Consider the following 16,803-nt stretch of genomic DNA (forward strand, 5'->3'; position numbering starts at 1 on the left):
GTGGGATAGGTTCTGATCTCAGTGACAGAGAGATGGGGATGGAGAGAGAAGAAGAGATGGATTAGAGTGGAGTCTAGTGGGATAGACTCTGATCTCAGTGACAGAGAGATGGGGAAGGAGAGAGAAGAAGAGATGGATTAGAGTGGAGTCTAGTGGGATAGGTTCTGATCTCAGTGACAGAGAGATGGGGTGGAGAGAGAAGAAGAGATGGATTAGAGTGGGGTCTAGTGGGATAGGCTCTGATCTCAGTGACAGAGAGATGGGGATGGAGAGAGAAGAAGAGATGGAATAGAGTGGAGTCTAGTGGGATAGGCTCTGATCTCAGTGACAGAGAGATGGGGATGGAGAGAAAAGAAGAGATGGATTAGAGTGGAGTCTAGTGGGATAGGTTCTGATCTCAGTGACAGAGAGATGGGGATGGAGAGAGAAGAAGAGATGGATTAGAGTGGGGTCTAGTGGGATAGGTTCTGATCTCAGTGACAGAGAGATGGGGATGGAGAGAGAAGAAGAGATGGATTAGAGTGGAGTCTAGTGGGCTAGGCTCTGATCTCAGTGACAGAGAGATGGGGATGGAGAGAGAAGAAGAGATGGATTAGAGTGGAGTCTAGTGGGATAGGTTCTGATCTCAGTGACAGAGAGATGGGGATGGAGAGAGAAGAAGAGATGGATTAGAGTGGAGTCTAGTGGGATAGGCTCTGATCTCAGTCACAGAGAGATGGGGATGGAGAGAGAAGAATAGATGGATTAGAGTGGAGTCTAGTGGGATAGGTTCTGATCTCAGTGACAGAGAGATGGGGATGGAGAGAGAAGAAGAGATGGATTAGAGTGGAGTCTAGTGGGATAGGCTCTGATCTCAGTGACAGAGAGATGGGGATGGAGAGAGAAGAAGAGATGGATTAGAGTGGAGTCTAGTGGGATAGGTTCTGATCTCAGTGACAGAGAGATGGGGCTGGAGAGAGAAGAAGAGATGGATTAGAGTGGAGTCTAGTGGGATAGGTTCTGATCTCAGTGACAGAGAGATGGGGATGGAGAGAGAAGAAGAGATGGATTAGAGTGGAGTCTAGTGGGATAGGTTCTGATCTCAGTGACAGAGAGATGGGGATGGAGAGAGAAGAAGAGATGGATTAGAGTGGAGTCTAGTGGGATAGACTCTGATCTCAGTGACATAGAGATGGGGATGGAGAGAGAAGAAGAGATGGATTAGAGTGGAGTCTAGTGGGATAGACTCTGATCTCAGCCTGCCCCCCCCTGATCCCTGCTCCTCTCAGCCTGCCTTCCCCCTGATCTGATCCCTGCTCCTCTCAGCCTGCCTGCCTTCCCCCCTGATCCCTGCTCCTCTCAGTCTGCCTTCCCCCCTGATCCCTGCTCCTCTCAGTCTGCCTTCCCCCCTGATCCCTGCTCCTCTCAGTCTGCCTTCCCCCCTGATCCCTGCTCCTCTCAGTCTGCCTTCCCCCCTGATCCCTGCTCCTCTCAGCCTGCCTTTGATACCCTTAGTAGTAGGCCTACATGACAAAAAAAGTGAAAAGTCTGTCTGAGCGACTTGCAGTTTGCATTCCTATCCTCACATCACAGACAACAGACAACACACCAGTGGGCAGCATTGTAAATGTTCATAAAAGGCTGGACCGCTTCAATCCATGAGAATTACCACAGAGCAGAGTCATAATCCCAGGGTTAACAGTTAACACTTAAATAAATAGCTTGATGTTAGACAGCTAATCCCAGCTAATTAACAGGACCAATTGAAAATCGAGATAGACGATCCGATCTTCAATAGCCGAGTGTAGCTTCTATGGTTGGGCGATATCGATTTTCATATCGTCATACAATCCTTCTCTCATCCTGGTATTTATGGTATTACTGTCGTAGTACACAAGGGGGCGCTAAAACAAGATATTACAAAAAATAAACAAAGATTTGACGCATGCTTGTCTGAAGGAAGAACAGTGCTGGCTCTGGAGCAGCATGTGTATACGCTGTGTCTACCGTTGAGTCTGGAGTCGCTAGGGCAACGTGCCTGCCTGCTCTGCTTGGAAAAAAGGGGGCAGACTGAGGGGCCGCGAATGGACAGGTGAAAAAATGCAAGGAAATTAAGATAGCATCAGTAGCTGTACAGATAACTCATCCAAAGAGCTTTGACTTTTCAAACACAGCAGATTTATGGCCTGTCTCCTTATTAATTCAGCCACTTACTGAGACAACTAGAAAGTTATTAAACCATCTACATTATTATTAAATCTATTTAATCTATTTAAATCTATTTCTCCCGTTCGGACTAAGGTAAGCATTATGACGTAAAATAATATGACAGGTGAAATGAAGAACACAATTTGCTTTATCTCCTAACGTATTGACAAGTTGACTGCAGGTATTAATGTGAAAAGTATATGTGACTGACTGGCTAGAATCTTACGTAGCAAAATTTGAATTGTGCGTATTTTTTTTTTACATTTGATAAAAGTAGAGACTTATAGCTATAAAATGGTTTATCATACACTGCATTTGAGGAACAATGGGAAAGTAATTCTGCTTGGAAAGTTGATAAACTTGTAACCTCACTTTTGAGAAAATGGCCCTTGAATGTTTTGGTAAACCTACTGGAGAGCTCTTCTTTGTCTCCACCCATTCAGCATTGTTCACACCCTCTTAAGCCTCAGCTCCACCCATCTCTTTAAGGGTTCACATGTGAGGCCATCTGCTAAACAGAGGGAGTAGTGTACTAAACAACCAAAGATTTCAAGACTAAAGGCTGGTTAATACTACGGGTGTGTTCGTAAATTCAATCTGGAGTGCCTGAGTGAGCTAAGAGTGCGCTCTGGGCGTCCGTAAACTCAGAGCCTTGTAAGATTGTCTGAGCGTTCTGACCTAACAGCAGTTAAGCACCCAAGTTAACTGGCTAACTTGCTAGCTACTTCCAGACACAAGTGAGAGAACAGCTCACTGACCATTTTACTTGCCCTAGCAGAGCTGGTTAGGCTGTTTGCATATTCCCCAGGTCGTTGCTGTAAATGAGAATGTATTCTAAGTCAACTTACCTGGTAAAATAACGATAAAAAATAAAATAAAAATGTTATCCAGATCGTTGGTGACTGCAAATGTGTTGCTGGCAACAATTTAATAACGTTTTTTTTTGCCAACGTTTACTGACACCGGCCATATTCAACGGGTGTTGAGCATTCGTAAAAATCATATTTTATTCTGAAATCGGAGTAGATAGCCAGAGAGAATTTACGAATGTACCCTATGTCTATCGACATTTGTCGCAGTGACATCATGAACATTCTTACTGAAATAGTTACTTGCATAGGTCTTTTGTTTAGACCATAACGTTACTACCTTCATGAATCTGCAGGTAACTAACCAACCAGGTTCATTGTTAGCTAGCTAGCATTAGGCTGTAACTAGCAATGTAAATCGCTCTGAGACATGAATAATATTACTACACAGATCATACACATAACGTTAGCGAGCCAGCTAACAGTACACTTTAACTTGAAATTAAAATGACTTTCTGACAAAAGTAGCACATCTGAAAATTTAGATAGCTAGACTATCTTATCGGTATACAAGGATGGACGCTTCTTCCTCTCTGTCACGGATGCCATGGTTGCCCTTAGTTTGAAGATGTAATCCGGAGACAGGCGTTTTATACAACATGTGTGTGTTCTCTTTTCGACTCTGTCTGCATATTTGCAGTCAAATGCCAGAACCTTCTCCATCTCCATAGCTATCATAATTCCACTGATTTCAAAACTCGGTCCTCCAGAAAGTGGAGAGCAACACTGATGCAGTTCTACTGTGTGATTTCTTTCAAAAAAAATCTGTGTTAAGAAAGGATTACCTTTCACATACTGACCAGATCATGTTATAGACAGAAAGGTGCTATATGGCAGACCAATCAGAACTCATCTCTCAACAAGTCCAGCCCACCCATTATCTCAGCCAATCATGACTAGCGGGATGGTTCCTGTCTTCTTCCGTGGTTAAAGCAACTAGGCTCGTAATTAAAAAATGTTATTCATATTTATGCAGATGGCATACAAGTTTGCTATTAAGGCACATGAAAGTTCACATGTTCCAGAAAGCATTTCTGCCCAAAAAAGCATTTTGATAAAAAAAAATGCCTCTTCTGTGGAGTAGTGACCCTAGATGACATACGCCTAGATTCCTGAAACGAGTCACATATACGGTATACCACCGAAGCATAGCAGCTTCCAGTTTTAGATCTAATTAAAGGTGATGTTCAGTAGCCCAGCGTAGCTTCCAGTTTTAGATCTAATTAAAGGTGATGTTCAGTAGCCAAGCGCAGCTTCCAGTTTTAGATCTAATTAAAGGTGATGTTCAGTAGCCCAGCGTAGCTTCCAGTTTTAGATCTAATTAAAGGTGATGTTCAGTAGCCCAGCGTAGCTTCCAGTTTTAGATCTAATTAAAGGTGATGTTCAGTAGCCCAGCGTAGCTTCCAGTTTTAGATCTAATTAAAGGTGATGTTCAGTAACCCAGCGTAGCTTCCAGTTTTAGATCTAATTAAAGGTGATGTTCAGTAGCCCAGTGTAGCTTCCAGTTTTAGATCTAATTAAAGGTGATGTTCAGTAGCCCAGCGTAGCTTCCAGTTTTAGATCTAATTAAAGGTGAGGTTCAGTAGCCCAGCGTAGCTTCCAGTTTTAGATCTAATTAAAGGTGATGTTCAGTAGCCCAGCGTAGCTTCCAGTTTTAGATCTAATTAAAGGTGAGGTTCAGTAGGCCAGCGCAGTGTCCAGTTTTAGATCCAATTAAAGGTGAGGTTCAGTAGCCCAGCGCAATGTCCTGTTTTAGATCTAATTAAAGGTGAGGTTCAGTAGCCCAGCTCAGCGTTCAGTTTTAGATCCAATTAAAGGTGAGGTTCAGTAGCCCAGCGTAGCTTCCTGTTTTAGATCTAATTAAAGGTGAGGTTCAGTAACCCAGCGTAGCTTCCAGTTTTAGATCTAATTAAAGGTGATGTTCAGTAGCCCAGCCTGGCTTCCAGTTTTAGATCTAATTAAAGGTGATGTTTAGTAGCCCAGCGCAGCGTCCAGTTTTTGATCCAATTAAAGGTGATGTTCAGTAGCCCAGCGCAGCGTCCTGTTTTTGATCCAATTAAAGCTGCATGAAGCCGAACAAGCTCCTTTCTGATCCTCCGTTGTGTTAGCAACTTTCTTTCATAGCCCACAACTTCTTTCCCGGGAGAAGCAGCAAAGAGGGAAGGAAACTACTGCAATGTCTGATTCCAGTCAGTCAAAGACTCTGATCCAAATAAAGAGACAAGGTGAAAGCCATAACAGAAGAGGAAAATGACACAAAACAAAATAGTATATATATACACAGAAGACATCTTGGAAGGAAACCTCTGTCACAAACAGGAGGATCTGTTTAGGTGCACGGTACACATACTGTATGATGAAACAGAAGTCAGTTTGAGTAGATCTAACAGGAATCACAACAGAGCAGGTTCTGTAGCTACCAAGCGTCTCAGAGGTGATCCCTCCTCACATATAATTTTCTTCAGTATGATTTACAAGCCAAAACTGATCCGAGATCAGCACTCCTACTCGCAGACACTTAATACATACAGCCCCAGGTCCTGTATATTATTAGGTCTCCACTCTGCAGGCAGGTACTGCTGAAAATGTTCCTGGGAGGCAGCCAATAGCCATTCTAGTAATGACATTTCTATGGGGGAATACAGCCCCTCTGGTTGGGGAAAACATCCCCTCTGGTTGGGGAATACATCCCCTCTGGTTGGGGAATACAGCCCCTCTGGTTGGGGAATACAGCCCCTCTGGTTGGGGAAAACATCCCCTCTGGTTGGGGAATACAGCCCCTCTGGTTGGGGAATACATCCCCTCTGGTTGGGAAGTACATCCCCTCTGGTTGGGGAATACATCCCCTCTGGTTGGGGAAAACATCCCCTCTGGTTGGGGAATACATCCCCTCTGGTTGGGGAATACAGCCCCTCTGGTTGGGGAATACAGCCCCTCTGGTTGAGGAGTACAGCCCCTCTGGTTGGGGAATACAGACCCTCTGGTTGGGGAATACAGCCCCTCTGGTTGAGGAGTACAGCCCCTCTGCTTGGGGAAAACATCCCCTCTGGTTGGGGAAAACATCCCCTCTGGTTGGGGAATACAGTCCCTCTGGTTGGGGAATACAGCCCCTCTGGTTGGGGAAAACATCCCCTCTGGTTGGGGAATACAGCCCCTCTGGTTGGGGAAAACAGCCCCTCTGGTTGGGTAATACATCCCCTCTGGTTGGGGAATACATCCCCTCTGGTTGGGAAATACATCCCCTCTGGTTGGGGAATACATCCCCTCTGGATGGGGAAAACATCCCCTCTGGTTGGGGAATACATCCCCTCTGGTTGGGGAATACAGCCCCTCTGGTTGGGGAATACAGCCCCTCTGGTTGAGGAGTACAGCCCCTCTGGTTGGCGGAATACAGACCCTCTGGTTGGGGAATACATCCCCTCTGGTTGGGGAATACAGTCCCTCTGGTTGGGGAATACAGCCCCTCTGGTTGGGGAATACATCCCCTCTGGTTGGGTAATACAGCCCCTCTGGTTGGGAAATACATCCCCTCTGGTTGGGGAATACAGACCCTCTGGTTGGGGAATACAGTCCCTCTGGTTGGGGAATACAGACCCTCTGGTTGGGGAATACAGCCCCTCTGGTTGGGGATAACATCCCCTCTGGTTGGGGAATACAGTCCCTCTGGTTGGGAAATACAGACCCTCTGGTTGGGGAATACAGCCCCTCTGGTTGGGGAATACAGCCCCTCTGGTTGGGGAGTACAGCCCCTCTGGTTGGGGAATACAGTCCCTCTGGTTGGGGAAAACATCCCCTCTGGTTGGGGAATACAGCCCCTCTGGTTGGGGAAAACATCCCCTCTGGTTGGGGAATACAGCCCCTCTGGTTGGGGAAAACAGCCCCTCTGGTTGGGGAATACATCCCCTCTGGTTGGGGAAAACATCCCCTCTGGTTGGGGAATACAGTCCCTCTGGTTGGGGAATACAGACCCTCTGGTTGGGGAAAACATCCCCTCTGGTTGGGGAATACATCCCCTCTGGTTGGGGAATACAGCCCCTCTGGTTGGGGAATACAGCCCCTCTGGTTGGGGAATACAGCCCCTCTGGTTGGGGAGTACAGACCCTCTGGTTGGGGAATACAGACCCTCTGGTTGGGGAATACATCCCCTCTGGTTGGGGAGTACATCCCTTCTGGTTGGGGAAAACATCCCCTCTGGTTGGGGAATACAGTCCCTCTGGTTGGGGAATACAGCCCCTCTGGTTGGGGAATACATCCCCTCTGGTTAGGGAAAACATCCCCTCTGGTTGGGGAATACAGCCCCTCTGGTTGGGGAGTACAGCCCCTCTGGTTGGGGAATACAGTCCCTCTGGTTGGGGAAAACATCCCCTCTGGTTGGGGAATACAGCCCCTCTGGTTGGGGAAAACATCCCCTCTGGTTGGGGAATACAGCCCCTCTGGTTGGGGAAAACATCCCCTCTGGTTGGGGAATACATCCCCTCTGGTTGGGGAAAACATCCCCTCTGGTTGGGGAATACAGCCCCTCTGGTTGGGGAATACAGCCCCTCTGGTTGGGGAATACAGTCCCTCTGGTTGGGGAAAACATCCCCTCTGGTTGGGGAAAACATCCCCTCTGGTTGGGGAATACATCCCCTCTGGTTGGGGAAAACATCCCCTCTGGTTGGGGAATACATCCCCTCTGGTTGGGGAAAACATCCCCTCTGGTTGGGGAATACAGTCCCTCTGGTTGGGGAATACAGACCCTCTGGTTGGGGAATACATCCCCTCTGCTTGGGGAAAACATCCCCTCTGGTTGGGGAATACATCCCCTCTGGTTGGGGAAAACATCCCCTCTGGTTGGGGAATACAGTCCCTCTGGTTGGGGAATACAGACCCTCTGGTTGGGGAAAACATCCCCTCTGGTTTGGGAATACATCCCCTCTGGTTGGGGAATACAGCCCCTCTGGTTGGGGAATACAGCCCCTCTGGTTGGGGAATACATCCCCTCTGGTTGGGGAAAACATCCCCTCTGGTTGGGAAATACATCCCCTCTGGTTGGGGAAAACATCCCCTCTGGTTGGGGAATACAGCCCCTCTGGTTGGGGAATACAGACCCTCTGGTTGGGGAAAACATCCCCTCTGGTTGGGGAATACATCCCCTCTGGTTGGGGAATACAGCCCCTCTGGTTGGGGAATACAGCCCCTCTGGTTGGGGAGTACAGACCCTCTGGTTGGGGAATACAGACCCTCTGGTTGGGGAATACATCCCCTCTGGTTGGGGAGTACAGCCCCTCTGGTTGGGGAATACAGACCCTCTGGTTGGGGAAAACATCCCCTCTGGTTGGGGAATACAGCCCCTCTGGTTGGGGAATACAGCCCCTCTGGTTGGGGAATACAGCCCCTCTGGTTGGGGAGTACAGACCCTCTGGTTGGGGAATACAGACCCTCTGGTTGGGGAATACATCCCCTCTGGTTGGGGAGTACATCCCTTCTGGTTGGGGAAAACATCCCCTCTGGTTGGGGAATACAGTCCCTCTGGTTGGGGAATACAGCCCCTCTGGTTGGGGAATACATCCCCTCTGGTTAGGGAAAACATCCCCTCTGGTTGGGGAATACAGTCCCTCTGGTTGGGGAATACAGCCCCTCTGGTTGGGGAATACATCCCCTCTGGTTAGGGAAAACATCCCCTCTGGTTGGGGAATACAGTCCCTCTGGTTGGGGAATACATCCCCTCTGGTTGGGGAATACAGTCCCTCTGGTTGGGGAAAACATCCCCTCTGGTTGGGGAATACAGCCCCTCTGGTTGGGGAATACAGCCCCTCTGGTTGGGTAATACAGACCCTCTGGTTGGGGAAAACATCCCCTCTGGTTGGGGAAAACATCCCTTCTGGTTGGGGAAAACATCCCCTCTGGTTGGGTAATACAGGCCCTCTGCAGACTGTTTTCCGAAGGATTGGGTCCCCTATCTTCAGGTAATGTAGTGCAGACTGTTTTCTGGAGGATGGGGCCCCCTATCTGCAGGTAATGTAGTACAGACTGTTTTCTGGAGGATGGGGTCCCCTATCTACAGGGTAATGTAGTGCAGACTGTTTTCTGGAGGATGGGGCCCCCCATCTGCAGGTAATGTAGTACAGACTGTTTTCTGGAGGATGGGGTCCCCTATCTGCAGGTAATGTAGTACAGACTGTTTTCTGGAGGATGGTTCCCCTATCTACAGGGTAATGTAGTGCAGACTGTTTTCTGGAGGATGGGGTCCCCTATCTACAGGGTAATGTTGTGCAGACTGTTTTCTGGAGGATGGGGCCCCCTATCTGCAGGTAATGTAGTACAGACTGTTTTCTGGAGGATGGGGTCCCCTATCTGCAGGTAATGTAGTACAGACTGTTTTCTGGAGGATGGGTCCCCTATCTGCAGGTAATGTAGTACAGACTGTTTTCTGGAGGATGGGTCCCCTATCTGCAGGTAATGTAGTACAGACTGTTTTCTGGAGGATGGGGTCCCCTATCTGCAGGTAATGTAGTACAGACTGTTTTCTGGAGGATGGTTCCCCTATCTACAGGGTAATGTAGTGCAGACTGTTTTCTGGAGGATGGGGTCCCCTATCTACAGGGTAATGTTGTGCAGACTGTTTTCTGAAGGATGGGGCCCCTTATCTGCAGGTAATGTAGTACAGACTGTTTTCTGGAGGATGGGGTCCCCTATCTGCAGGTAATGTAGTACAGACTGTTTTCTGGAGGATGGGTCCCCTATCTGCAGGTAATGTAGTACAGACTGTTTTCTGGAGGATGGGTCCCCTATCTACAGGGTAATGTAGTGCAGACTGTTTTCTGGAGGATGGGGCCCCCTATCTGCAGGTAATGTAGTACAGTCTGTTTTCTGGAGGATGGGGTCCCCTATCTGCAGGCAGACACTGTAGGAAATGTTCCTGGGGAGGCAGCCAATGGAACGAGTGGGTAGGCAATGTTCTAAAAGGAGCCAGCCAATGGAACGAGAGCTGCTGCTGTGGTCCCAGGGGACTGTCTTTGTGACTAACTGAATCTGCAGTTTCAGGGGCTGTGGGTAAGTCCCAAACGGCACAAGGTCCTCTACATGGAGCATTACTATAGAACAGAGGGCCTTGGTCAAAAGTAGCGCACTACACAAGGAATAGGGAGCCATTTGGCAGGCAGTCCTGATTCTTTAAGAGCACTGGAGCAGTGCTAGCTAATCAGACGCGGTGCCATGTCGCTCCCTCCCTCCCCATCCCTCCCTATCTCTCTCTCCCCTCCCTTTCTCATGGCGGTGCCATGTCGCTCCCTATCTCTCGCTCCCTTCCCTTTCTCATGGCGGTGCCATGTCGCTCCCTCCCTCCCTGTCCCTCCCTATCTCTCGCTCCCTTCCTCCAGCTCTCGCTCCCTCCCTCTCGCTCCCTATCTCTCGCTCCCTTCTCTCTCGTGGCGGTGCCATGTGTCTCTCTCTCGCTCCCTTCCTCTCCCTCCCTCCCTTTCGCTCCCTCCCCCCCTCCCTCCCACTCGCTCCCTCTCCCTCCCTCCCTCTCGCTCCCTTCCTCTCCCTCCCTCCCTTTCGCTCCCTCCCCCTCTCATGGCGATGCCATGTGGGCTGTCAGAGTTGAGTGACACCGCGAGAAATTGATTAACAAGAAAATAGACTGTACGAATGCATACACCGACCCTGTCCCAAATGGCACCCTAACCCCTTCGTAGTGCTTTCAGCCTGGTCAAAAGTAGTGCACTATACAGGGAATGGGGTGCCATTTGGGACGAATACACTGACTGGTAACGTGCAGGTAGCTCATGTGTGTCAAACGCAACGAGATATTTATTAATAAAAGATTAACTGTGTCATTAATTCTTGATTAAGTTTCATTCATTATGTAGCTGTTTATCCCACTGCAATCAGAAGTGAAAGGCGTGAAAGTCACAGTATGACTTTCAGTAAACACACAGGCAGCCCAGCAGGGGTCTATTCATTAGGCACAAAACGGAAGAAAACAGACTGAAACAGGAAGAGTCTTCCTGGACTTGTCCAATAAGAACCACTGGGTTAAGAATGAGTCCGGTCAGGGAAACAGTGATAGTGAGTGTTAAACACACAGTAACCTAATGATAGTGTTACACACAGTACTATAATGACAGTGTTAAACACACAGTACTATAATGACAGTGTTAAACAAACAGTAATCTATTGATAGTGAGTGTTAAACACACAGTACTCTAATGACAGTGTTAAACACACAGTACTATAATGACAGTGTTAAACACACAGTAACCTAATGACAGTGTTAAACACACAGTAACCTAATGACTTTGTTAAACACACAGTAATCTATTGATAGTGAGTGTTAAACACACAGTAATCTATTGATAGTGAGTGTTAAACACACAGTAATCTAATGATAGTGAGTGTTAAACACACAGTAACCTAATGATAGTGTTAAACACACAGTAATCTAATGATAGTGAGTATTAAACACACAGTAATCTAATGATAGTGAGTGTTAAACACACAGTAGCCTAATGATAGTGTTAAACACACAGTAATATAATGATAGTGAGTGTTTAAACACACAGTAACCTAATGATAGTGTTAAACACACAGTAATCTAATGATAGTGAGTATTAAACACACAGTAATCTAATGATAGTGAGTGTTAAACACACAGTAATCTAATGACAGTGAGTGTTAAACACACAGTAGCCTAATGATAGTGTTAAACACACAGTAATCTAATGATAGTGAGTGTTAAACACACAGTAATCTAATGATAGTGAGTGTTAAACACACAGTAATCTAATGACAGTGAGTGTTAAACACACAGTAATCTAATGATAGTGAGTGTTAAACACACAGTAATCTAATGATAGTGTTAAACACACAGTAATATAATGATAGTGAGTGTTTAAACACACAGTAACCTAATGATAGTGTTAAACACACAGTAATCTAATGATAGTGAGTATTAAACACACAGTAATCTAATGATAGTGAGTGTTAAACACACAGTAATCTAATGATAGTGAGTGTTAAACACACAGTAATCTAATGACAGTGAGTGTTAAACACACAGTAATCTAATGATAGTGAGTGTTAAACACACAGTAATCTAATGATAGTGAGTGTTAAACACACAGTAATCTAATGATAGTGAGTGTTAAACACACAGTAATCTAATGATAGTGTTAAACACACAGTAATCTAATGATAGTGTTAAACACACAGTAATCTAATGATAGTGAGTGTAGTACCGTCAGAAAGCGTGGTGATGCTCATGTCCTCTGTGCTGATCCCAGGGCCGTAGCGGTTCAACGCCAGGACACATAACGAGTACTCTGTGAACTTCTGAAGTCCCTCCATCTTATAACTCTGCCCGTTCACCTCCACACTCTGAGAGAGAGAGAGAGAGAGAGAGAGAGAGAGAGAGAGAGAGAGAGAGAGAGAGAGAGAGAGAGAGAGAGAGAGAGAGAGAGAGAGAGAGGCACTGTAATAGTGAAGATGTAAACTTGGCAGAAGAAAACCTAAACAGTATATTTGAGGGCATACACGTTTGTTATTAAGGCACATGAAAGTTCACATGTGGACTTCCTGACGGGCCGCCCCCAGGTGGTGAAGGTAGGAAACAATATCTCCACTTCACTAATCCTCAACACTGAGGCCCCACAAGGGTGCGTTTTCAGCCCTCTCCTGTACTCCCTGTTCACCCATGACTGCGTGGCCACGCACGCCTCCAACTCAATCATCAAGTTTACAGACGACACAAAAGTAGCGGGCTTGATTACCAACAACGACGAGACGGCCTGCAGTAATGAGGTGAGGGCCCTCGGAGTGTGGTGTCAGGAAAACAACCTCTCACTCAATGTCAACAAAACAAAGAATATGATTGTGGACTTCAGGAAACAGCAGAGTGAGCACCACCCTGTCCACATCGAAGGGACAGCAGTGGAGATGTTATGTTCCTCTGCGTAAACATCACAGACAAACTGAAATGGTCCACCCACACAGACATTGTGTGAAGAAGGCACAACAGTGCACTCTTCAACCTCAGGAGGCTGAAGACATTTGGCTTGTCACCTAAAACCCTCACAAAGTTTTACAGATGCACAATTGAGAGCATCCTGTCGGGCTGCATCACCGCCTGGTATGGCAACTGTACCGCCCACAACCGCAGGGTTCTCCAGAGGGTGGTGCTGTCTGCAAAACGCATCACCGGGGGCAAACTACCTGCCCTCCAGGACACCTACATCACCCGATGTCACAGGAAGGCCAAAAATATCATCAAGGACAACAACAACTCGAGCCACTGCCTGTTCACCCCGCTATCATCCAGAAGGTGAGGTCAGTACAGGTACAACAAAGCTGGGACCGAGAGACTGAAAAATAGCTTGTATGTCAAGGACATTAGACTGTTATTAATGCCACTTTAATGATGTTTACATATCTTGCATTACTCATCTCATATGCATATACTGTATTTCTACCATCTACTGCATCTATGCCGCTCGGTCATCGCTCATCCATATATTTCTATGTATATATTCTTATTCATATATCTTTATTCCATTCTTTTACTTAGATCTGTGTGTATTCTGAGTTTTTGTGGAATTGTTAGATTACTTGTTAGATATTGATAGATATTCTAGCACTGTCGGAACTAGAAGCACAAGCATTTCGCTACACTCACAATAACATCTGCTAACCATGCGTATGTGACCAATAAAATTTGATTTTGATTTGATTATTATGTTCGAGAAGGCATTTTTTACGTTCAAACGGTTCTCCTGTGAAGCCATGACTTACGACATACGTCTAGTTTCCTGAATCGGGTCACAAATGGTTTGATGACGAATGCATAAACTTATTAAGAAAGAAATAGAGAAACTTATCCAACCAAAAACATAGAGACCCAGAAAACCTGAGCCTACGCTTTCACTATGGTGAATCACTAAAACAATACAGAAATACACTACGGAAAAAGAAGGAACAGCACGTCATTAAAAAAACATACAACATTATAAGATCCATGTACACAAACAACAAGTGTGCGGTTAAAATTGGCAAAAAACACACATTTCTTGTGAGTGAGACAAGAATTTAGCTTAAGCCCCACCCTCTTCAAAATGTATATCAACAAATTGGTGAGAAAAGTCTGCAGCACTCGGCCTCACCCTACTCGAATCTGAAGTCAAATATCTGCTGTTTGCTGGTGATCTGGTTCGTCTGCTGCCAACCAAGGAGGGCCTACAGCAGCACCTAGATCTCCTGCACAGGTTCTGTCAGACCTGGGCCCTGACAGACCTGGGCCCTGACAGACCTGGGCCCTGTCAGACCTGGGCCCTGAGAGTAAATCTCAGTAAGACCAAAATAATGGTGTTCCAAAAATGGTCCAGTTGCCAGGACCACGAATACAAATTCCATCTAGACCCCGTTGCCCTGGAGCACACAAAAAACTATACATACCTTGTCCTAAACTTGTTCGCCACAGGTAACTTCCACAAAGCTGTGAACGATCTGAGAGACAAGGCAAGAGGGGCCTTCTATGCCATCAAAAGGAACATACAATTTGACATACCAATTAGGATCTGGCTAAAAATACTTGAATCAGCTATTGAACCCATTGCCCTTAATGGTTGTGAGGTCTGGGGTCCACTCACCAACGAATACTTCCCAAAATGGGACAAACACCAAATTGAGACTCTGCATGCTGAATTCTGAAAAGATATCCTTAGTGTACAACGTAAAACACCAAATAATGCATGCAAAGCAGGCCGATACCCGCTAATTATCAAAATCCAGAAAAGAGCCGCTGAATTCTACAACTATCTAAAAGGAAGTGATTCCCAAACCTTCCATAACAAAGCCATCACCTACAGAGAGATGAACCTGGAGAAGAGTCCCCTAAGCAAGCTGGTCCTGGGGCTCTGTTCACAAACACAAACACACCCCACAGAGCCCCAGGACAGCAACACAATTAGACCCAACTGAAATCAAGAGAAAACAAAAAGATAAATACTTGACACATTGGAAAGAATTTACAAAAAAACAGAGCAAACTAGAATGCTATTTGGCCCTAAACAGAGACTACACAGTGGCAGAATACCTGACCACTGTGACTGACCCCAACTTAAGGAAAGCTTTGACTATGTACAGACTCAGTGAGCATAGCCTTGCTATTGAGAAAGGCCACCGTAGGCAGACCTGGCTCTCAAGAGAAGACAGGCTATGTGCACACTGCACACAAAATGAGGTGGAAACTGAGCTGCACTTCCTAACCTCCTGCCAAATGTATGACCATATTAGAGACACATATTTCCCTCAGATTAAACAGATCCACAAAGAATTTGAAACCCCCCCCCCCAATTTTGATAAACTCCCATATCTACTGGGTGAAATACCACAGTGTGCCATCACAGCAGCAAGATTTGTGACCTGTTGCCACAAGAAAAGGTCAACCAGTGAAGAACAAACAACATTGTAAATACAACCCATATTTATGTTTTGTTTATTTTCTATTTCACTTGCTTTGGCAAAAGTAAACATATGTTTCCCATGCCAATAAAGCCCCTTAAATGTGAATTGAACTGATAGAGAGAGACAGATAGAGACTATCGGCTTCTGGGCTTTGTATTTATTAACAGTAAGCAGCAGCTAATCTTCCTGGGGTTTATTAAGGATCCCGATTAGCAGCAGCTACTCTTCCTGGGGTCCAAACACATTAAGGCACTTACAGTACATTACACATAAAACAAAAGATAAAACAGTACATCCTATAACATCATTACACCACTACATAATCAACAATACAAAATGTATAATACCACCATAAAATAATATTACAATGTGTTTGTAGAGTGCGTATGCTAGTGTGTCTCTGTGCCTGTATGTGTGTCTCTTCACAGTCCATGAGGTGTATTTTTATCTGTTTTTTAAATCCAATTCTACTGCTGCATCAGTTACCTGATGTGAAATAGAGTTCCATGTAGTCATGGCTCTATGTAGTACTGTGCACATCCCATAGTCTGTTCTGGACTTGGGGACTGTGAAGAGACCTCTGATGGCATGTCTTGTGGGGTATGCATGGGTGTCTTGTGGGGTATGCATGGGTGTCTTGTGGGGTATGCATGGGTGTCTTGTGGGGTATGCATGGGTGTCTTGTGGGGTATGCATGGGTGTCTTGTGGGGTATGCATGGGTGTCTGAGCTGTGTGCTAGTAGTTTAAACAGACACCTCAGTACATTCAGCTTTTCAACACTTCTTACAAAAACAAGTAGTGATGAAGTCAATCTCTCCTCCACTTTGAGCCATGAGAGATTTACATGCATGTCATTAATATTAGCTCTCCGTGTACATTTAAGGGCCAGCCGTGCTGCCCTGTTCTGAGCCAATAGTAATCTTCCTCAGAACCCTCTTTGTGGCACCTGACCACACGACTGAACAGTAGTCCAGGTGTGACAAAACTAGGGCCTGTAGGACCTTCCTTGTTGATAGTGCTGTTAAGAAGGCAGAACAGTGCTTTATTATAGACAGACTTCTCCCCATCTTAGCTACTGTTGTATCCATATGTTTTGACCATGACAATTTACAATCCAGGGTTAGTCCAAGCAGTTTAGTCACCTCAACTTGCTCCATTTCCACATTATTCATTACAAGATTTAGTTGAGGTTCAAGGTTTAGTGAATGATTTGTCCCAAATAAAATGCTTTTAGTTTTTGAAATATTTTGGACTAACGTGTTCCTTGCCACCAATTCTGAAACTAACTGCAGCTCTTTGTTAAGT

The 16,803-nt window shown here is 45.9% G+C and overlaps 1 protein-coding gene across 1 annotated transcript in view; it reads right to left on the reverse strand.

Annotated features, from left to right (window-relative positions):
* LOC139539417 (netrin receptor DCC-like) overlaps nucleotides 1–16,803 on the reverse strand; it is a 622,169-nt gene that overhangs the window by 216,406 nt on the left and 388,960 nt on the right. The window contains exon 11 of the mRNA XM_071342360.1: nucleotides 12,278–12,416. Coding sequence (XP_071198461.1) covers nucleotides 12,278–12,416 — 139 coding nt within the window. The remainder of the gene's footprint in view (nucleotides 1–12,277; nucleotides 12,417–16,803) is intronic.

The sequence above is a fragment of the Salvelinus alpinus genome, chromosome 1, assembly GCF_045679555.1.
Source record: "Salvelinus alpinus chromosome 1, SLU_Salpinus.1, whole genome shotgun sequence".
NCBI classification, from domain to species: domain Eukaryota; kingdom Metazoa; phylum Chordata; class Actinopteri; order Salmoniformes; family Salmonidae; genus Salvelinus; species Salvelinus alpinus.